Source organism: Tympanuchus pallidicinctus, unplaced genomic scaffold (genome assembly GCF_026119805.1).
Source record: "Tympanuchus pallidicinctus isolate F22 unplaced genomic scaffold, pur_lepc_1.0 scaffold5, whole genome shotgun sequence".
Taxonomy (NCBI): domain Eukaryota; kingdom Metazoa; phylum Chordata; class Aves; order Galliformes; family Phasianidae; genus Tympanuchus; species Tympanuchus pallidicinctus.
Genome location: NW_026294769.1, coordinates 5,717,247 through 5,739,736, shown reverse-complemented (window position 1 = coordinate 5,739,736; position 22,490 = coordinate 5,717,247). Strand labels below are relative to the sequence as shown.

At 38.7% G+C, this 22,490-nt stretch overlaps 1 protein-coding gene across 4 annotated transcripts in view; it reads left to right on the top strand.

Moving 5' to 3' along the window:
- Positions 1–21,883, top strand: part of TRIO (trio Rho guanine nucleotide exchange factor) — a 223,615-nt gene extending 201,732 nt beyond the window's left edge. For 2 of the 4 annotated variants that reach the window (XM_052704062.1, XM_052704064.1), the window contains 18 exons: positions 85–188; positions 782–851; positions 2,873–2,962; positions 3,495–3,587; positions 4,215–4,265; positions 4,488–4,565; positions 5,604–5,795; positions 6,827–7,004; positions 7,825–8,594; positions 12,721–12,968; positions 13,767–13,905; positions 14,258–14,285; positions 15,191–15,353; positions 16,717–16,838; positions 16,985–17,063; positions 17,694–17,894; positions 18,562–18,700; positions 19,439–21,883. In XM_052704062.1, coding sequence (XP_052560022.1) covers positions 85–188; positions 782–851; positions 2,873–2,962; positions 3,495–3,587; positions 4,215–4,265; positions 4,488–4,565; positions 5,604–5,795; positions 6,827–7,004; positions 7,825–8,594; positions 12,721–12,968; positions 13,767–13,905; positions 14,258–14,285; positions 15,191–15,353; positions 16,717–16,838; positions 16,985–17,063; positions 17,694–17,894; positions 18,562–18,700; positions 19,439–19,981 — 3,288 coding nt within the window. In that variant the 3' untranslated portion in view covers positions 19,982–21,883. Of the gene's footprint in view, positions 1–84; positions 189–781; positions 852–2,872; positions 2,963–3,494; positions 3,588–4,214; positions 4,266–4,487; positions 4,566–5,603; positions 5,796–6,826; positions 7,005–7,824; positions 8,595–9,209; positions 9,491–12,720; positions 12,969–13,766; positions 13,906–14,257; positions 14,286–15,190; positions 15,354–16,716; positions 16,839–16,984; positions 17,064–17,693; positions 17,895–18,561; positions 18,701–19,438 lie in introns of those variants that run through there. The other 2 variants (XM_052704065.1, XM_052704063.1) reach the window with 2 other exon arrangements.
- Positions 21,884–22,490: the final 607 nt, after the last annotated feature.

The following is a 22,490-nucleotide window of genomic DNA, read 5'->3' as shown; positions in this document are numbered from 1 at the left end:
CTTCTGAGGAAAGGGAGATTACAAGGTTACCCTCAGTTTTTTTAAGTTGGGATATTAAAAGTGAGTTTCTTTGCATTGTTGCAGGGTTACATGGCACTTATGAAAGAAGATGGTGTTCCCGATGATATGAAAGGCAAAGACAAGATTGTATTTGGAAATATTCACCAGATTTACGACTGGCACAGAGAGTAAGTATATCTAACTTGTAAGGCTGCTAGTGAACAATTCTACCTAAAAATACTAAATTGACTTAAAGAAAATTTTTGTTCCCTCAAATATTTAGAAACAAGGTAAATACACTTAGTCATGTGCTTTCACTTATTTATTTAGTAGAATCTGATCAAAAATGTTGGTATGAAGATTTGTTTATATATCACAGCTGCTTTGGATAAGAATCTCTATTGTGCGTAGCATTGTGCAGAACTCGTGTTTATTTGAGATTTAGATTTCTCTGTTTAAGAATCTAATCTTTAATGAATTTCTCAGAGATTAGCATGGCAATATGAACACCTCAACCACTCTAAACTAGGTAGGAGAAAAATTTCAATCAGTACATGAATGAAAATTTATTGAATACAAGTATTTTTCCATGTTGGCATGTGTGTCCATTTGGAATATGTAGTAAAATATTACACTGTTAATATTGTCATTTTGGAAATGTGTTAATATCCAACACGGTTGACAGGATGCAAAATGTATCTTGTAATAAGATTGCCTTGTAATCACTTGTTGCCATAATATATGCTATCAGAAAAAAATGCTTAACTTTGTTTATGTTCAGCTTCTTTTTAGGAGAGTTGGAGAAGTGCCTTGAAGATCCAGAAAAGCTGGGATCCCTGTTTGTTAAGCATGTAAGTGCAAATGTCTTCTATGGCCAAGCTCTAGTATGTTCTTACCAACAGACACATTTTTTAAGAATATATCTATGATGTAACATAGTTAAGAAAGTGCTATAAAATATTCCTCATTGTAAGAGGAGGAGAGATTGTAAGAGCTTTTAAGTGGCCTAAGTAAATAGCCTTGGTTTTTTGTTGGCAGTAGCCTTCTAAGAAGAAATATGAGTATGGGCTCCATTTGTCAATTCAGTTGCAGTTCTGTTGAGGGAACTGTTATTTCATATGATGATACACACCTGTCTTCTAAATGTGGATATCAAAACCTAGATATCAGTGCACTGCCTTGGAAGACAGCAAGCAGGAAATAGGAAAGCTGGGTTTTCTAGTTCTGGGTTTTCTAGTTCTGTATTTGTTCCCTTTTTGAGAATCAGACCAGTGTTTGGGATTCATCCCTTTTCACCAGGGGAAGAAATAGTGAGTGCCAGACATTCATAGCGTTTAATTTTAGTCCAACACTGTACCCTTTATAATTCTTTACAATTTTCCCCCCTTTTCATCTGTTTACTAAAAGGAGTGCCTGTGTGATGCATGTGGATATGGTAACACTTCAGAAGGAAATTAGATAAACTAGCTATCTAGAAACTAGATAATATCAAAAATTATGTACCGCTAGTCACTCAGTCACTCTCCTATAATCTTTTTTGGGGCATATTATTGTGTCAAAGAACAATTGGGTATCTATTTGAGATGAATTCTCAGAGTACTCCAGATCACATAAGGTAGATGAAAGAAAACGTGCCTGCTAAACGTGATTGTTTGCACAAGACAAAGGACAGCCTAGGTTTAAGCATATTTAGTGGGTTTCAAATTTTCCCAGTTGTCTTATGTTTGAAGTCAGCACCAGAATAGCAAAAAAATAGAGAGCCAATCATTGATTGAACAGTAACTGGAAGTCAGGCTTAATTCCTTGACTAATGATGAGGAGCCAGCTGTTTGATTTCCAAGGGATTATTAAAAAAAAAAAAAAAGAAAAGTGAAGGGAGAGGGGAGAATCTTGACACTGGTGTAATGTGATGAAACCAAGGGAGTAATTCTTCCCATTGCTGTTTTACTTTCTCCTGGTATATTTATTTGAACTTAATTGTCTTTGAAAGGCACACTTATATTGCAGATGGAAAGGCATGTTGTGACATGTAACATCTTCTAGCACAACCCTAACTACCAGCTAGAATGTGAAAAATTCTATTAATCATTTTAATCTGTGCTTTGTATCAATTTCAAGCTTCATTTTACTTCTTTTTTTGTCTTCTTTTTTCTTTTTTTTTTTCTTCTTTTTTTTCATTACTGGTCATTGCTCTTTAATTCTCTGACCAGGAAAAGCAGTCCTGGCAAAACGATTAGGAAGAATCTGGAACTGATTATAGACACATATGATAGGTCTGTGTTTCTTAACCATCAAGGTGGTAATCAAGAAAGAATCTTAGTATCAAAGCTATGCTCCCTTTTTTTCTTTGTTGCTTCAACTTAAAAACACGTGCACACACACAATACAGACTCAGAGTTCAGAAGTACTAGCACCACTGTTCTGAGGCTACATCACCTGTTACTGCACACAAACTTGAATAGGACAGTTAATGCTACGTAAAGGATAGACAGGTTTCTTCTAATTACTCTGTACAGCTAAACAGGAGGAGGATGCTGTTATACTATAGTAGTAACTAGATAATTCAAATAAAAGGCACTCAAATTTGTAATATTTCAGAGGCTTTCTTCATTTTTGTTGCTAAATAAAAAATGTAACCATTTCTGTAGAGTTTATTAAGGAACTTTCTAAGCTATTGTCTCTATGCATCTGATGTTCAGGAGTGTATATATAACCGTGACAATGTTTTGACTTGTGTTTGCTTTCTGAAATCATCGTGGTATCCCCAAATAAATGGTTTTCAGATGTGTAGTTTTGTGAAATGTACTCTATTTCGATCTGGCATGCTTTTTTCCCAATGATAATGTATCATTCTGCATCCTTGTTTTTCTAGGAGAGAAGGTTGCACATGTACATAGTTTACTGCCAGAACAAACCAAAGTCTGAGCACATTGTCTCAGAATACATTGACACATTTTTTGAGGTAAGTTCTTGAGAGAAGATGTGTGCACCAACAAACCCTAAGCGTTATCAGATCTGTTGGTTAAAAAAGGACAGCACATGTGGCTGTTATTGTCTTGAATTGTAATTTCTTGCCATTTCTGTTCTGATTTCTCAAGGATGATACAGGTTTCTAACAACATATTAATCTTATACTTGAACTTTAGATATTAATTAATTAATAATACCATCTTTACTAGCCTTAACCAGGATGGTTAGCAGTGTATATAAGTGAAATTCTGATGTTAGATGACCAACAATCTGTGAGTTAGGAATTATGTTTCAGTATACATTCTTTTTCAAAAAGATATAGAAGATGCTAGGAGGAGAGAATAGTTCCAAAGCAAAAGTGATACAGGGAAAGAACTCCATCTTTTGCTAATTGAAGATCAAATTCTGCTGTGCCTTTGCCAGTTTCTACTCTGATAGCCATTAATAGTAATGTATGCTGCTGTGTTTCTAACTGAACTAAGCAATATCTGAAGCCAAAAAAATCTTTGTTTTACAACCCTCAGGATCTAAAGCAACGCCTGGGCCACAGACTTCAGCTCACAGACTTGTTAATAAAACCTGTGCAGAGAATTATGAAATACCAGCTATTACTAAAGGTAAAGCAGCTCTGAGTTGAATAATGTAATATGTGGTAAATTATGTTTTCCCTTTTTAAATAATTGCTTATGCTCTTATGCTTATGCTCTTCTCTCCTACCCAGATCTGTAAGCAATGTCATGTGATTATTTTCTGACCATATTTAGGTAGCTTTGAAAATTGAAGTAAATAGATTGGACAATTAAATGTTGCGTTGCTTTTTTGTTTGTTTAAACAGTTAAAGTTCAACTGAATTCAAGTCAGTGATGTGGAAAATGTTTAGAAGTAGTACTAATGTCATACAAAGGGGAGGGGGATATCCCAACTGTCTTCATCTCTAGATAAGATTCATCCCAACTTCTTCATCTATACACGCAACCATTTTAACTACACTTAAATGTTTACTGAAAAGCAACCCTAGAACTGTTGTCTTAATATATGTCTTTTATATTCTAAAGCAGAAGAGCTAATAAATGTTTAAAAGTATGTAGAGGAGAGCACCACAGGAAGAAGCTTTAAAAAGAAAAAAAAAATTGTATGTGTGTTCTGCAGTCTCTCGTTCACTGACAGAGAATATAGCAAATATAGATCTTCTCTGTGTGATTTAATGAGCACAAAACTTACACTATTTTTTTTTCCTTTTTCAGGATTTCCTCAAATATTCTAAAAAAGCTAACCTTGATACAACAGAACTAGAGGTACTTGAAATGTTTTCTCTCAGTGATTTCAATGCTCTTTATTCTGAACTTGTTTTGACGTTATTTTCCTCTTCTGATCTTCTTAAGGATCTCGTGCTTATAATGTGTTTACTTTTCACATTACTTTCTGTTCTAAAGTAACCATAGCAAATGAAACAAGATTTTATCCTGTTAACATATATTTGGAAAATTAAGCTCTGACTTTTTATCTGTCTTGAACAGAGAGCTGTAGAGGTCATGTGTATAGTACCAAAACGGTGTAATGACATGATGAATGTTGGCCGTCTGCAAGGATTTGATGTAAGTTGGTTGGGATTTTTCAGTGAGTTTTTGTCAACACATTTTGTCAAGTGCTGTAAAAATTAGATACTAACATTATGGAAAGCACTGATGGGGAGAAGGAGGGTAGGGTGCACAGTCACTAAGCTAGGCTGGAAGAGATGAAAATTGACTGTTGATGCAAAATGTATTAGTCAGATCATTGTCACATACTGTGAAACCCTTTCTGCTTTGTAATGTAGGTATGAATTTGGATTCTTTCCCTTTTCAGCACTCTGGAAAACATTAGAAGAATAAATGAGAAGTGGTAGGAAAGGAGCTTTTTGAGAACAGAATAATGAAAGTCCTGTAGTTTCAATCATAGAATTGTTTAATCATAGAATCATAGAATTGCTCAGGTTGGAAAAGACCTTAAAAATCATCAAGCCTAACCAGAGCCTAACCATACTACCCTAACAATAACAACCCTCTGCTAAATCAAGTCCCTGAGCACCACATCCAAATGGTTTTTAAACACATCCAGGGATGGTGACTCAACCACCTCCTGGGTAGCATATTCCAGTGCTTAACAGCCCTTTTGATAAGGAAGTGTTTCCTGATATCCAACCTAAACTTACCTTGGTGCAATTTGAGGCCATTTCCCCTCGTCCTGTCACCAGTGAGAAGAGACCAGCCCCACTCTCGCTGCAATCACCTTTCAGGTATTTGAAGAGAGCAATAAGGTCTCCCCTCAGCTTCCTCTTCCCCAGACTAAACAGCCCCAGTTCCTTCAGTCACTCCTCTTAGGGCATATTCTCCAAGCCCTTCACAAACCTTGTTGCCCTTAAATATTAATCAGTACTGTTAACAAGCCTTCAACTGCAAAATGAAAATAAAAGCCAGGAAGGGTGTGTATTTCCATTGTTTTCTGAAAAAAGACATAGGAATTTCTTATGTATTAATGAATGCTCTAGGAGTCTGGGAGATACTCAAAGCAATTTTGGCATGGGCATCTGCTAAGATTGATTGGAAAAAAAATGAAGAGTTGTGCTAAATGTTTCCACTTGCTTCTGTTTTTAGGGTAAAATTGTAGCCCAGGGTAAGCTGCTACTCCAGGACACATTCTTGGTTACAGACCAGGATGCAGGTCTTCTGCCACGCTGCAAGGAGAGACGAGTCTTCCTGTTTGAGCAGATTGTCATTTTCAGTGAGCCGCTAGATAAAAAGAAAGGTTTCTCCATGCCCGGATTCTTGTTTAAAAACAGTATCAAGGTAACTGTTGTGTGTGAGTCTTAGCAGCATTTGTGCAGGGGGACACAAAGGTAACAGTTTCTTATTCAGTGTAGAATCCCAGTGGCATCTAGGTGTGAAGTCTTAAAGCACAGCAAGGTGTCAGTCATTTCCTGAGATTACTTCCTACTGGATTTGTGCTAACTCTGAGAAATGGAAATCTTGAGATTTCAGCTCTTTGATGCTTCCCATGTGAAGCATCCCAAAGCCGTTGCTCTTGTTCAAAGCTGGACAAACATCCACAGTTCAGTCTTCAACTCTGTGCTGTGTGTACACTGCAAAGTGAAATCATTGCAAATAAGGAAAACTCGGTAAGTATCTCTTCTGATCAATTTCAGCTGCAGTCAGTCCAAATGGGTGGGTAACTTTTGCACATAGTAGTTCCACCTTCTTGGTTGTGTCAGCTCTCCTACAAGAAAATCCTTTCCCTCCCCCGTTCCCCATCTCCCCCCCAAAAAAACATTTATTCTTGCTTCAACTCTTCTCAGAGACAAAAGCTGTTCCTAGCAGTGCTCGCCAGCACTCCTCATGAAGCATTTTGGGTGGATCCTGCTTCCTCTTATTTGCCTTGCTGCTCTGCATACCAGCTGCATATCGTGTTCTGTGCTGGCGGGGCAGCCTGTTTCACAGCATTACTGTTTCTGCAGAAGAAGGCTTTGGTATGAGCCATTGCTAGAGCTCTAAAGTGGGCTTAGCATTTTAAATAACACAAGGGGAGAGTGAGGGTTGATGGAGAGCATTAAGCTATACTTACAGTTAATTAATGCAGTACATCTGTCAGCGAGCAGTTACTGCAGTCTCCAGGGCAAAGGCTGCTGTAGAATGAGACTGTTCATTGTTGACATTTTGGTTGTACCAAAAATGACCTATGTTAATCCTTAGTATTATTTTACTGAGTAAATGGATGGTTAACTTAATCACGTTTGGAGATTTGACTCTGAGCTACCATTTGAAAGATTTGAGCAGTGTGTTTCTCAGAAAATACATAAAGGAAATTCTCTTTTTGTGTGAAGGTGAGTTGCCTTTCCCTGGAGGAAAATGTGGACAGTGATCCATGTAAATTTGCACTAACATCCAGAACGGGTGATGCCACGGAGACCTTTGTTTTGCATTCTGCCAGTCCGGGAGTCCGCCAGCTGTGGATCCATGAAATTAACCAAATTTTGGAAAACCAGCGCAACTTTTTAAATGGTAAATGATCAGCTCTCATCAAAAGTTTATAACTGATTAGTTCTCTCTCATCAGTTGTTTCTTGGCTTTGAAATGCTCTGCAAGTTTCCTTCTTCCTGCACCAATACAGAACAGTTGTGATTTGTGCTGCATTTTTGCTTTAGGACAGATGCTAGCATTTCTGATAAGTTCTTAAAACAGTTCTGATAGGTTCTTAAAACAGTGAATTTGAGTTCACCAAGAATTGAGTTAAGAGAGACACCATCCATTGATGCACAGAGTCTATGTACCCTTTTGACCAAATGCAAGCCTTTAAGGGCTAAATACCCAGTGCAGTTTTAAATATCTGTTCAGAATCTGTTTTCCATTTGTTATTTTGTTAGCCATTGTTTTCCCACTTTACTGAGGCAATAGCATTCAGGTTCTGCAGGAGACCATGATGATATCCTCTGTGATACTGGAAGGTTCTTGCTATATTTCTGTATCCATACCATGTTGTCCTGATCTAGAGTTGTAATGGACAGAACAATACACTGAGAATTTGGAGTCGCATCTCTTTTTGCCCATCTTGGCTACTGACCAACAGTGCGATCTGGAGGAAGACGTTTCTGCCTGGATTTAACTTTTCTGTCTTTAACAGAAAGCAGGTGATATATGACAAGTCATGAAGGCGTAATATATAAAAATGACCTGAGGTCTATAGCATGACTGGCACTGATAAGGGAATTTCTTATTTGAGACACATATTCTCCTTTTGTCACAAAACATGTCTGTTTAAACTATTTCTGTTTCCTTTCCTGGTCTCCTTTCCCTGATCACCTCCACTCCCTTCCCACTGCAGCCTTGACGTCTCCAATCGAGTACCAGAGGAACCACAGCAGTGGTGGAGGTGGCAGCGGCAGCAGCAGTGGTAACAGCAGCGGCCCCAGCAGCTGTAGTGGAATGCCCAGCTCCAGCCGTAGCCGGCCATCCCGGATCCCCCAGCCTGTCAGACACCATTCCCCAGTCCTGGTCTCCTCTGCAGCCTCGGCCCAAGCAGAGGCAGACAAGATGTCAGGTATGTCCATTCACAATCTCTCCCTGCCACACTACAACACCTCCTTAGAAACTGGCCTGAGCCAGCCAGACAGGCACCCTCCCAGTGCAGAACCGGACGGTCCTCAGAGAGAAGCTGAGCAGATTCCCAAGATGAAAGTTATTGAGAGTCCCAGGAAGACAGCGGGAAACATTTCTGGCTCAGCTGACGGAGCCCAGAAAGACTCACGTGGAAGCTCAGAGGAAAGTCGCTCAAGAAACAGCATAGGATCACTGACGCTGGGGAAGCCAAGGCCAGGAGCAATCTCACCAATGAACTCTCCTCTCTCCACGACTTTCCCTTCTCCTTTTGGCAAAGAAACCTTTCCACCCAGCAGCCCCCTGCAGAAGGGCTCCTTTTGGAGCTCCATCCCAGCATCCCCTGCCAGCCGCCCTGGCTCCTTCACTTTCCCTGGGGACAATGACTCCCTCCAGCGGCAGGTCCACCGCCACTCTTCACACAGCAAGGACACAGACCGCATGAGCACATGCTCCTCGACCAGCGAGCAGTCAGTTCACTCCACCCAGAGTAATGGGGTAAGAGCGGAGCACCTCTGTCCTGCGAGCTCTTCTAAATCCTTCCCATGCTCCTTTCCTGTGCGTTGCCATCACTCTCCGTACTAACTTCTGGCTCTCCGGTGCTCTACTGCTCTGAAATAATCAACTGCTCCGGTGTCTTCTGCACATTAAAAAATAAGATTATCTACTTCTTTGTGTGTGTATACATAAAAACGTAGATGGTGATATGTATACAGACACACCAACGGCTGCTAACATTAGATACAGTTTCTGCCTTTGCTGAAAGCATAGATCACTAGGCTGAACCTTACTAACTTGCTGTCCTTGCTTTTTCTTCTCTAATTTGAAGGCACATAATTAACTTGCTGAAGCGTGGCAACCAGAGCACCTTGGGGTATGCACTGCAGCCAGCATTTACATCTGACTTTTGAGATTTTGGCAGATTGTCTTGGGGCTTTTTTCCCTGTCACGCACAAATCCACCACCAGCTGTCCATTGAATTTTAACTTCGTTGAGAAGTCTACCAAACAGTCCCTGGGCTGCTTGATTTTATTTTGTATTTATTCTCCCCCCACACTCCTCCTTTCAGCATTAGTTGATATACAGTATTCTCTTTTTAAATCTTTTGTCCAGTCAAGGAAGATTCCTACGGTCCACTCAAAACAAAGCCCAGGCAAACAAAGCCTAGCTAAAGTAATCAACTGTTCTTCTGCTACAATCAAAACAAATAGCGACTCCACTTTTCTGCTCTGTAAGAAGAACTGTTTTAGTGCATCTGGACATTCAACCTTTTAGTATGTACTTGGCGTGTTTGTGCAGAAAGCTGGGGGGTGTCAACAGAATCCACAGACTTTGTAGTAATGTCTACCAGGAAATGCGACTCGGCAATCACAGGGCATGTGCAAATATAAGCAAAAGTGTCCAGGCACTTGCCGTGGATGTGGTAGGGCAGGCTATGGTGCCTTTTGTTAAAAGTCACGTTTGATTCTTTTCTCACTAAGTATTGTGTTCAGTGTTTGTTTTTCCACTCTCACAAATTGTATGCAGTAGCAATTTTGCAAATCGCCTAACTTGGCATTCTTTTTTTTTTTTTTAAATGCATGCATTTCTTTAGAGAACTGTTTTAACACAGAGAGCTTTCTTCTTAGTTCTTACACTTACCTTTATAATAGCTTCAGAAGAAAAAATTATGCTTTGCATGTATCATATTTTGATCCTGATATTTAATCTTTTCATTTGATATAGCACTGTCTTGTGTTTATCTTCAGTCTAGCAAAGTATGATGGTAATATATTAGCTGTGGTTATCAACATGTTTCACAGTAATTGCAAATTGCATAGCCTTGGTGTCATTACATTTTAAAAAAAGAGAGAAAAGATGGCATTAAGTTTTTCAGAACACTTGAATTTTGCTACTATTGCCAAAGGTGCCTTTGTTTTTTGTCACTGCGAAACAATGTCTGAATGCATGCCTTCTGCTTCACTACTGCGTTTTTTTTAGCTGGGTCATAATTATTCATTTATAACTCCACTTGTACACCATATTTTAGCAGGATTTCACATTGCATTCAGCAGGCTAGAGAAGACAGGTCATGAAGGTTTATTTCTATGTGCTTATTTGTGTGTGTATATTTACATGCACGTATGGATAAGGTTACTTCATAAGGTTACTTAGATACAGAAAGGTTACCCATTAGAAGGAAAAACAGTTGTTTTTCAATTGCTAATTTCTAAATTTCTAATTGCTTTTTCAATTTCCAATTGCTAATTTTTTCAGAAATACGGAAGCAATTTTTTAGAGTTTGATTGTCTAACCTCAGGAATCCAGTACTTGAGGTCAGTGATGGCCACAACTTGCAGTAGAAAAATATTTTCTGTGCAAGAATAATTGCTTCCTTGCAAAGCAAAGGAAAAGCTATCTTTCTGTGATGAGAATAAATTGTGATATAAACAAATGAACAAGTTAGGAAGTTTGTCACTCTGTAGTTATGGGATATTTATTTAACAGATTTAAATACTGAAAACAAGAAACTTTCAAACTTTAAAATAGCCCTTCAAGGCATAACTACTAAAAAGAGATGTCACATTGCATGAAGGCCAGTCCTGCACTTAACCAAGTCTGCATGCTAAAAAAGCATATTTTCAGGAGTAGTGTGCAGGACAAGATTTGGACTTGGGCTGATTTTTCTACTTCAGCCTTCCCTTCCACTCCCTTCTAAGTCTAACAGAAGGAATTAATAAAAGCAACTTTCTCTGAATAGAGTTTTTTTTAATTTAGCTAGGAGAATTTATGAATATTAACTTAAGCAGCAACTAAAAATAGGACTTCTGGGTTTTTTGTGTTCTGCTGTTTTTGGTTTGCCAGAAGTGTGGAAGAATCTTTGTAATACAAAAGGCCATGTTGACAGTTCTCTAAAACAGGCAGTCTGGTTTCTTCCCTCTGGAAGTATAGCATCTGGAATGAAATATGAATACCCTCATCCTGAAGTACAATCCAGGATGAGATCTTGCTCTCAGGTAGCATTTGTTTCATAATCCTAGCAGGGGAAATGATACAGATACAAATACAAATCCAAGCATGAATGTGCTGAACATGCCAGGAATGAGTAATTAGAGTTTTATTCCAAACTTCTTGGTTTCTCAGTATGTTATTCAGCCAGCTTATAAAGAAGCACAGGTGCCAAGAGATGGAGTTACTTGTTCAAGGCTATTAACAGACAGGATGAGAATGAGCCTTAGTGGGCTCCCAGTGCACCGTGCTGTCAGCTGACCCTCAGTGGTTCTCTTCAGCACAAAAGAGGCAAATACTTGACCGTTCAGAGAAAAAAGGTGACACTGTTTTAATCTTGAGTGCCAAGCTTTCCACTCACTGCTCGCATGTATGTGGTGCTAACGCATGGTTATGCAATATAAACCACAATAGCCTTCAGGTATGGCTGGGTTCGACTTTCTTTCTTCAACTCAGCTACCAGTAGGCAATATTGAGCCCTCACTGATAGAAACTGAGACAGTCTGAAGTAAGAACACAAAGGACAGGTGCACACACTTAAACACCTCATGCCATATCATTAATGGGCCATCCACTTCATTTATAATGTGTTTCAAGAACTAATTTTCTTTCAGGGAATAGTTTGCATAGTCTGATAATAGATTTTACACTTCTGTTTGTTAGGCCTCTTATGAGAAATGCATATATACAAGCATAAAGAGATTTACTTTAAAACATAGTAATTTCATAAAAACATAGTGGATTCATGGCCAGGAGAAGGCTTTTTCGTTTAAAAAACAGTGTATCTTTAATGTGCACATTGTCAGCAATAAGTAGCTTCCTGCAAGAGCTCTGTGAAGAAACAGACAGCATTAATGAACACCAGTTGAAAGTGTATGAGAAGCAGCTCACAGCTATCAAAATAATCATTCAAAAGTGAGACTTCCAGCTTTATTTTTAGAGATTGATGGGCCTATTTTTCTCCAAAAGATAAATAACTTAGTATTTCAGTAATTTACCTCCTTCTGTGCATTTAAAAGGAATTAATGTGATCATGCAGTTTCAAAGTAGGGAGTAGCCTTGAATTTTCAAGACAGACACTGTTGAAAAGCATGTTTTGTTCTTTGGTACTTTGTCATGTTTTGTGTGCAGAAGGCTGGTGTCTGACATCTGACAAATGGCGCTAGAAAAGATTGTATGTATTCCACATTATTGGAGTTTCCAGTGTTTATGAGGTGAAGTCTTGAACTGTTCTGATTTTAAAAGTGCATCTACAACACTTGGTGGAAAATTGTTATATGTGTTGTACCGTAGCTTTGCTACCTGATAAGCTTCAGTGTCAGAGCTTGAAAGAAAAGCTAGTTGAAATCTTTTGTTAAAATGAAGTAATCTTGAATAAAAGGAAAAGGAATAAGTTTCTGCAGCAGTTTTACATAAGGGTATTCAAAGACCAAACTATTTTGCACAAATACATGCAAGCATCTCTAAAAGAGAAACCTTAGCTCTTCTGTTTAACTGCATCTTAAACTACGTGAATTATGTAGGTCATGGTTGAAAAGTAGCAGGCCAAGAATAGACTGCCTTCCTCATGAACTTTAAACTTGATTTATTTTTTTTTTAATTATTTTTTTGCCTCCTTTTTGGTTGACACTTGCAGAGTGAAAGTAGCAGCAGTAGCAATATCTCCACCATGCTGGTGACACACGATTACACGGCAGTGAAGGAGGATGAGATAAATGTCTACCAAGGAGAGGTTGTGCAGATCCTAGCCAGCAACCAACAGAACATGTTTTTGGTGTTCAGAGCCGCCACTGATCAGTGCCCCGCAGCTGAGGGCTGGATTCCCGGCTATGTCTTGGGGCATACCAGTGCAGTCATCATGGACAACCCAGATGGAACCATCAAGTGAGTGCCTGTGTTTGTTTAGAAGAGGGGGAGGAAGAAAAACTTCAATTCAGTGAAGGCTTTAAACCTCTTGAGCTAAAATTTGATGTGATCTTTGAGAAATCAATGAGCATCAAGTAGTTTGAGTAGGTCTCTTTGCAAACATCTTGAAAATAAAATAATAAAAGCAAGGTGGTAAGAAAGAAGCATGTATTTTTTAAAAGCTGTAGTAGTACAGTCTTCTGGGAAAAGAAGATTAAATAATGCCTTATTTAAGAGAAAAAATAGTTGCTGGCTTATTCAATAGTATGAGTTGCTGAGTTAGGTGTCTTTGTTTAGCAAACTGTCATTATGTTTGTGCCAAATGAGGTACAATTTCAGAAATCATAGATCTCAGCTTTGATTTGCAAGTCTGTCTACCATCATTGATTGTGCCAAGATCTCCCTCAGCTCTCCAATGGGAGAATTAATATCCTTATTCTTAGCAGGTTTATAAATGTATTTGTAGGTTGTATTTGAGATAGATTTTAGCTGTTAGTTCAGTTTCATGGACAATTTGTATTTTCATATTGAATGTTTACAGCAATTGCAGCAAAGATTTCACAAAATAACTACAGACCAATCTTACAAGCTTACGGTTTTAAACAAAATCAATATTGCCTATGGAATACTTAATGTATTTCGTTTTAGCATACTTCAATACAGTGAAAAAATGCTCAGACCTACCTTTCAATGCTATTTCAACCTGGAGATTATAACACATCATTGAGAGTTAAAAAAAATAATAATAATTTTCAAATCATACTGCTTTACATTCAGGAAGTCAACGTCTTGGCACACAGCACTCCGTTTAAGGAAGAAATCTGAGAAAAAAGATAAAGACGGCAAAAGGGAAGGCAAGCTCGAAAATGGTTACCGCAAATCCCGAGAAGGACTTGCCAACAAGGTTTCTGTAAAGGTAAATGTTACAAAGATGTAGTAGTTTTCAAAAGGAGTCATGTTAGAATTACTTTAAAACTTGCTTTTAATTCTAGCTTCTGTTAGAACTTCACATGAAGAAGTTAGAAGCAACAGTGGTTTTAATGGATGGTTTTTATAAATATTACAAGATTATAAAGTATCTGAATCTACAGGTGTGACACTGCATATGGATACTGCAGAAGAAGTAGAGTGGGACAGGAACTCTGGCATTCTTCTGTTTATGGACATTTGTGGGTACAGATAACTTCTGCCCATCGCTGTGCTTTATTTTCTACAATTTCTTATTACACTTTTGCAAGGACATTAATTGTTTAATTTTTCCTTTCCAGCTTCTCAACCCCAATTACATTTATGATGGTAAGTTCTTTTAATCTTTAAAATTCACAGTAAGTGTAACGTGATTAAAACATCATTTACTTTAAATTTATTTGACACGAATTACATCACAGACTGGCTATTTTCAGTGAAAATGTATGCAAACTCATTTTGGAGGGGTTAATGAAGTATGTCATATATTATTCTTTATGTGTTTATATATCCAGAACAACATAAAATGCAAGAATCATATGACATTGTTCAGAAAGATTTACACTCGCAAATGCATCTGTTCAGAAAGATTTACATTCTTTACTGCATCTGCACTGAGACATATGGAAGTTGAGCATTGATGAATTTGCAAAATAAGGAGGTCAGGAGCTGGAGACCTATCACTTCATTTTGTGCTTTGTTCCCTAGTAAATACTCAGTCTCTCCAGGTCAGAGGCCAATCAGGAGAAAGAGAGTGGCATTGGAATAAGAGTCAGCTTCTTGAGTTTAACCTATCAGCAAAAAGGGAAAGCAGTGTAGTACCTCACTAAATGAGATGTTTTGTCTTCCCTTTTGCAAACGCAGCTGGGTATGCAGATTGCCTAGCTGAGCACATCCTTAAATACTTTTCACTGCTGGCTTTACTTGGCTTACTTGGCCCAGAGTGTTTGGGTCATCACTGTAGATTTTAGGGTTATCTGACATTATAGTAGCATCATGTTTAAGTTCTTGAAGAGGAAAAATTATTAATTCTACAGGGACCTTGCAAGGTCAGACAGACCTTGACCCCAGTAAGTGGTGTAGCCATAGACATGGTCCAAGGGTAGAATGATAGATAAACTGGAAATTTTAAGTATTATGTGAGATTGTCTAATAGAAAAGAGAAGGTGAAAGGAGCAGAAGTGCAAATTGATGACTTTTAATTGACCTAAGGTTATTAACATTCTTTTTTCCAGTTCCCCCAGAGTTTATAATACCATTGAGTGAGGTAACATGTGAGACAGGAGAGACCATCGTGCTTAGGTGTAAAGTCTGTGGTCGTCCCAAGGCTTCAGTTACTTGGAAAGGTCCTGATCATAACACACTGAGCAATGACGGTCATCACAGCATCTCGTACAGGTACAGTAATTTATGTAGTACATTTCTTTGTCTTAAAAGGCAAAATCATTGTCAGTGACCTCAGTGGCTTATTTGTTGTGACAGGATGGTTGGTTCCCCAGGGCTCCATCCAACTTGGTTTTGAACTCCTTCAGGGACAGAGCATCCAGAACCTCTAAGAGCAGCCTGTTCCAGCACCTCACCACTCCCCCTGTAAAGATCTTCTCCCGACATCCAATCGAAACCTTCCCTCCTTGAGCTTAAAACCATTCTCCCTTGTCCTATCACTGTCTACCCTTGTAAAAAGTTGATTCCTCTGGTGTGTTTATAATCCCCACTTAAATACTGGCAAGGCTGCAATGAGGTCTCCTTGCAGCCTTCTCTTCTCCAGGCTGAACAAGCCCAGCACCCTCAGCCTGTCTTCATAGGAGAGGTGCTCCAGACCTCTGATCATCTTTGTGGTCCTCCTCTGTACGCTCTCCAACAGCTCCACAACTTTCCTGTACTGGGGGCCCCAGGCCTGGATGCAGTATTCCAGATAGAGCCTCACAAGAAGCAGAGTAGAGGAGACAATCACCTCACTGTCCCTGCTGGTCACCACTCTTCTAGTGGAGCCAAGGACACTGTTGGCCTTCTGAGCTGCGGGAGCACACTGATGGCTCATGTTCCGTTTTTTAATCCAACAGGAATCCCAAGTCCTTCTCTGCAGGGCTACTCTGAAGGAATTCTTCTCCCAGGCCGTATACATATCTGGGATTACGCCAACCCAAGTGCAAAACCTTGCATTTTGCTATGTTGAACCTTGTTAGATGCACATGGGCCCACCTTTCAAGTTTGTCAAGGTTTCTCTGGATGGCATCCTTTCTTTCTAATATGTTAATCACATCACTCAGCTTGGTGTCAAGCAAACTTGCTGAGGGTACTCTCAAGCCTGTCACTGATGATATGGAAGAGCACTGGTCCCAAGATTAATCCTTTGGTCAGACTCCTAGGCCAGCTTCTATATGCTAGAAGTCAGAGGTGGAAGCATAGAGTAATGATGGATAGTTGCCTCAGTATGACTTCTAATAATTTTCAAGAAATATAGGGAGCAGGAAGAAACAGGAAGAATTTTATTTTTCAAACACAAAGGAGCCTGGGACACCCTGAAACAGAGTGTCAGTGAGGATATTCTTTAAGGGCTTGAAAAACATTCCAATGTATTTTGTACACATAAAATGCTCAGATTCTGGTAGACACTTTCTGAAATAGCAGTGACAGAATTAACGTTTGTCAAGAGAGAGCATAGAGCCTGAACAATAAGTATTAATCTTTTTCTAATTTCCATAGTTCAAGGTCTGTACATTGAATATAAAGTTTATATTCATGCCATTGTATGTCCCAGTGACTTAGGAGAGGCTTCACTGAAAATCATTGGTGTCACTGCAGAAGACGATGGTATCTATACGTGCATAGCTGCAAACGATATGGGTTCAGTTTCATCTTCCGCCAGTCTACGAGTTTTAGGTAGGCCCATTTCTGCTTTCTTTTCAAATCTGATTATACTCAAACACATGTTACTCAATTCAGTAACAACAAAAAAATTAATTCTGAGGAGAATCTGACTGTAGTAAATGTTTGTATTACCTTTTCTCTCTTTAAATTCTCTGTAGGTCCTGGAAGTGATGGAATCATGGTAATCTGGAAAGACAACTTTGATTCCCTTTACAGCGAAGTGGCTGAGCTTGGCAGGTGTGTTCTGTATGCTGATGTTCAAAGATGTCAAAATATTAACTTCATTTAAAAAAGGAAATTTTCTTCATAAAATATCTACCATATGAGCCCAAAAGTCAAGAATTATATTGGATTATATAGAAATGGGGAGGTCAAAATATTACCAGCACTAGGTGGCACTGCATAAACAGAATGTACTTAAGCTGATGTGGTATCATAGATTAAAAGAATGAGTGTTCTTCAGGTGTTTTGGAAAGCCACAGAGTCTACTGTGAAGTACTCCAAAGCTTTTTACTTGGAGAATGAAATTTAAAGCCAAATAAGGTCTGAACACAAGCAAAATATGAAGCAGCTCATGAAGAATATATATTTTTCTGCCTTAATGGATGGACCTGTGAAAGTTCGATACCATTCTGGTTTGAGTCTCAGCAAATGCAATAAAACATCTGTATCTAGAGCTACTTATTTCTACAGACACGTTCTGTAGAAGATGCACTCATTTTAAACTCTTTTTATAGCTAGAAACTATACTACAGGGATATCTTACTAGGTATTAAACTGCTATTTCAGAATCTCTCTCAAGGTATAAGTACATTTTTCCTTAGGGCAAATTTTGGTTAATTCTTTCCTTTCAACGTTGTATTCCAGGGGCAGATTTTCTGTCGTTAAGAAATGCGACCAGAAGGGAACCAAGCGAGCAGTAGCCACAAAGTTTGTGAATAAGAAGTTGATGAAGCGAGACCAGGTTACCCATGAACTTGGAGTCATGCAGAATCTCCAGCATCCCCAGCTCATTGGCCTTATTGATACCTTTGAGACCGCCACCAACTACATACTAGTATTAGAAATGTGTGTAAAATGCAATCTATACAGCTAACTTTCCATGGCATTTACATGGCATTTACATGTGCCTTATGAATGAGAAAAATCATCCAATTCTCTGATGCCGTTACTAAAATGTCGGGTTATACTTGGAAGGAAATAGTTGTCCTATTAAACTGATATTGTAGGTGACTTAGTCAGGAGTTCCTGGCATGATTTTATATCAAGCAGTTACAGAACTGAATTAGGAATGCTGTGATCTGGTTGCTTGGTAACAGCTCTCCTCTTCCTATCCTCATGCCGTGTCTTCTGAATTCTGACGGTTGTAGTAATTCCTGTAGTCTGGGGTAGTACACATCTGATCTTTCTGTCTGGCTAGCATACTGTCTTTCTTTTCTTCTTTGCCTTCACCTTCTGCTACCATTCCAAAATGATTTCTACTTTTCTACTTATTTTAGGTGCAAGTCAGCTGTAAGTGACATAGAACCACTTACAGGCAGAAAAATTGTTGATCAAGCAACACTAGCCAAATAATGGAAACACTGATGATTACTTCATGCAGTTGTGGTTGCTAAGAAACACTTGGCTTGATTTTTTAATTTTTTTTTTAATAGCTTTCAACACTGATTGTATGGTGGGGGTTTTATCAATTCTTGTATTCAGTATTAAAATTTAACCCTTATAATTCCAATAGGGCTGACCAGGGTCGCCTTCTAGACTATGTTGTGCGATGGGGAAACCTCACTGAAGGAAAGATCAGACTCTACCTGGGAGAGATTCTGGAAGCTGTACAGTATCTTCACAACTGCAGAATAGCACATTTGGACCTAAAGGTGAGGAGTCAGTGGAATTCCCAATAGTGTGTGCCATTCCATGCATGAAAATCTCCTGATAGAAATCTGGCAGCTGAGAGCACAGAACTATAAATCCCTTTGAGTTTTTGAGAATCCCTTTGTATGAAGGGGTATGTGGTGGGAGATCCATCTCTTGCTTCAGTTCACATCAAAACAGAAGGTTTGAATTCTCTCTGCATTCCCCTTGAAGATTGCTGGTCATATGTGCTCCTTTGTGCTGGAATTAATTGCTGCCAGTGTTTGGGTTTGGTTGTTGTTGGGTTGGTTGTTGTTCTTTTCCCTGAGAAACTTGCAGCACAAGTGCAAATCCAAGGCTTCTGGTTCTCTCTGTCATAAAGCAAATAGAGTTGTTGTTTTATTCGCTCTTCATTTATAATTGCTTTTCTTTAAGATTAAATTCCTAAACACAGGTTTCTGTGAATCCTGCAAAGCTGTTATTGTGAGCATATTCAATCTTATCTGTCAGAGCTATACTTCCTGCAAAAATTATGCTGCCAGCAGCTAAAACACATTAATTGCACACTGTGGTTGGCATGGAAGTGCCTGCCAGTTGGATTGCCCAGTAGCTTTGCAGAGCTAGTAATCAGCATCTATAGCTGTTTGTTACGTTCCTGTGCAAGCAGCACAGGTTGGGAAACAGTAATTTTTGGAGCACTGAATGTGTGCTAGAATGACTTGAAAAAATACATTTTTTTCTTTTGCTTTTATGTTTTCTAGCCTGAAAATATTTTGGTGGACCAGAGTTCCTCTAAGCCAACAATAAAACTGGCTGACTTTGGAGATGCAGTCCAGCTCAATACCACATATTATATCCACCAGTTACTTGGAAACCCAGAGTTTGCAGCTCCTGAAATTATTCTCGGAAATCCTGTTTCCCTCACTTCAGATGTTTGGAGCATTGGAGTGCTCACATATGTCCTTCTTAGTGGCGTCTCTCCTTTCCTGGATGAAAGCGTAGAGGAAACTTGCCTGAATATTTGCCGCTTAGACTTTAGTTTCCCAGATGACTACTTCAAAGGAGTTAGCCAGAAGGCCAAAGATTTTGTATGTTTCCTGCTTCAGGATGACCCAGCTAAGCGTCCCTCAGCTGCCCTGACCCTCCAGGAGCAATGGCTGCAGCTGGGGAATAGCAAAGGCACTGACAGCATTGACATATCCAGACTGACTTCGTTCATTGAGCGGCGAAAACACCAGAATGATGTTCGACCTATCCGTAGCATTAAAAACTTCTTACAGAGCAGGCTCTTGCCAAGAGTTTGATCTTGCTTGAAGTTCTCTCTCATTCTCTTTCACCTGCCAATCAGACTGGAGATAGACTCCTCCTGCCAATCAATCAGACTGGAGATAAGACTCCTTCTGCCAATCAGCTGTTGACTTGAATTTTGAGGAAAGCAAACCCCGAGCCAACCAGCTGCTAGCGAATGTTCGTGTGCAAGTGCATTCCACGGGGACCACGCGAGGTCACGCGTGGACCTGGCAATGCAGACTTCACTGGGGTGGAGGACGATAGCACTGTACTCTGCAAAAAGCAGTCGCGAGTGATACAGCAACAGTATTTTATTCAGGTTTCTGCAAAAAAAAAAAAATAGTTTTTTTAATAAACAAGAGTTGAATTTTGCAAGTGAACTTAACTACCGTTTTCAAGATTTATTCAAGGAAGAAATGCCTATGTTCAAAGCACTGGTGTTAAAAATGAAATCATGCCTGGAGAAGACTCGCCAAAATGGCTGCCCATTGATAAGGCTTCCATTTCTAACATCTGGTTTTCACTTGGTCCTAGAGCTTTCCAGTTGCCTCGCCTGTATGTATCTCACGTAGCAGTGCACTGAGATCAGACTCTGCTTTTAAGTGCATCCAACCTCAAAGTTTTTGCATACAAATAGAATGAATCGTTTTGCTCTGATAAAATGTAGGCCTTACTTGTATATAGACTGTTACCTGCCTTCGGTCTGTAATTTTTTTCCCTCCTTATCCTTTTTCCCCTCCCTCCTAAATGGTGGTATACCACTGTGCGGGTCTTCAGTTTGGGTCGGTACACGCTGGCCCGTTAGAAACGGACGTCCAGTTGGTGCCCAGCTTGCCGACCTGATTGTCAAGCAGTATACAGCAGGATGAAATACTGTAAATGCACTCATTTGGGATTTTGTTTTATTTCATATCATGTGCAATGTTGTGGCTTTAACATTTTATGCAACTATTTATGAGGACCTCTGTTGTAACTGTAATAAATATATAGAAAAAGCACATACTTAGTACGGCGAGCTTTATGATTTTGTTTGTGTGTCTGGGGGTTCCGGGTGGGCAGGGGAGGGTGTGCTGTACCACACCATCTTTTTTAGTTTAAGATGAGGGTTAGCATAGAATTTAGTCAAAGCTAGTCAGTTTTAAGGGTTGTTTAAAAGAGAGAGAGAGAGATTCGTATCCCAAATCTCAAACTGGTTAAGAAATATGGTGACACTTTTTAAAATTATTATTATATTCAAAATGCCAAAGTATGACTTTCCCAAAATCAATCTCAATGCTTACTACTTTTTAGAATTTTCAGAACTGTGCTTACTTCTTTCTGTGAAATGAACAAATGAATTTTGTGCTCTTTGGTGAAGAATACATTCAAAAAGTAGTGGTCAGATGATGAGAATCTGGCACGTAATGTAATTGTCTTATTAACTGTTTTTAAGATTGAAGTAATATTGACGTGAACTATTTAAAAAGGCAGAGATGGTTTTCTGTGCATCACTGAGTTCATATAGGTGTGTTGTCATCTATGTTTGTGTGAGATGCCATGTTTTAAGAAACCAAGCTGACATGCCACCATAGTTAGATGTATGGGTCTTAAGCCATAACCTAGCTTGGGTCAGTTTTGAGCTTTGCGGCTTCCACTGTATACTATTTATTCCTTTTTTGTTTTTTGTAAAGTTGTACAGAAACTTTTTAATAGAAATCAACTGACTTCAAAACTGGATGTGTATTCGTACCAACCTCATATCATAATGTTTGTGTATTATTTTCCTTTATTGTTTTAGTTAAATTTTTGCTTTATTTTGCATGTATATTTCTTTGTACAGTGACGTTACATGTTTACACAGTATGACGTGATGTAAATATTTTATTTTGCCATCAGTTATTTTGGAAAAAAAAAAAAAATTAAACATATTTGACATATTTGTCTGATCTCTTGCTTTAAGGAGTTTCAAAGCTTAGGTTTGGTCATATTTTAATTCGGCTCTGTATTTAAGAAAAAAGGACCATTGTTTTATTGTCATAAAACTCATTTTAATTTGCAATGATATATCTTTATTTCATGCCTTATGAAATAATATTTGTCTTTGCTCGAAGTGCTGAGTGCTTTGTAGTGTCCTGATTGCTTTTATATAAAACATGCGCAACTCTCTAACTGTGGGAATTCATTACAGTCTTTATTAGCTAGTAAATTTTGGTCACCAGAGTTTTCTTCCAGATGTTCCCAGTTAAAGACCGAAGGATTATATTTTGATTTAATATTAAACTGGGGAGCAGATTTCCCACATCTTCATAATGAATCTAGAATGCCTCAGAGGAAAGATTGCTTTCAACCACAGAAACTTGAATTCTCTGCTCACATCCTACAAGGGATGAAGCCAAAGTGTTTTTCATTTTGTGTGTTTAGCACTCTCTCTTTTCTGTTACTGAACAAGTTTGCAATTTGAAGGACGAGTAACAATGCAGATTGATTTATTTTTTTTTTGTCACTGCATTATGTACATGACTTCCTTACATTATTTTTTCTAAT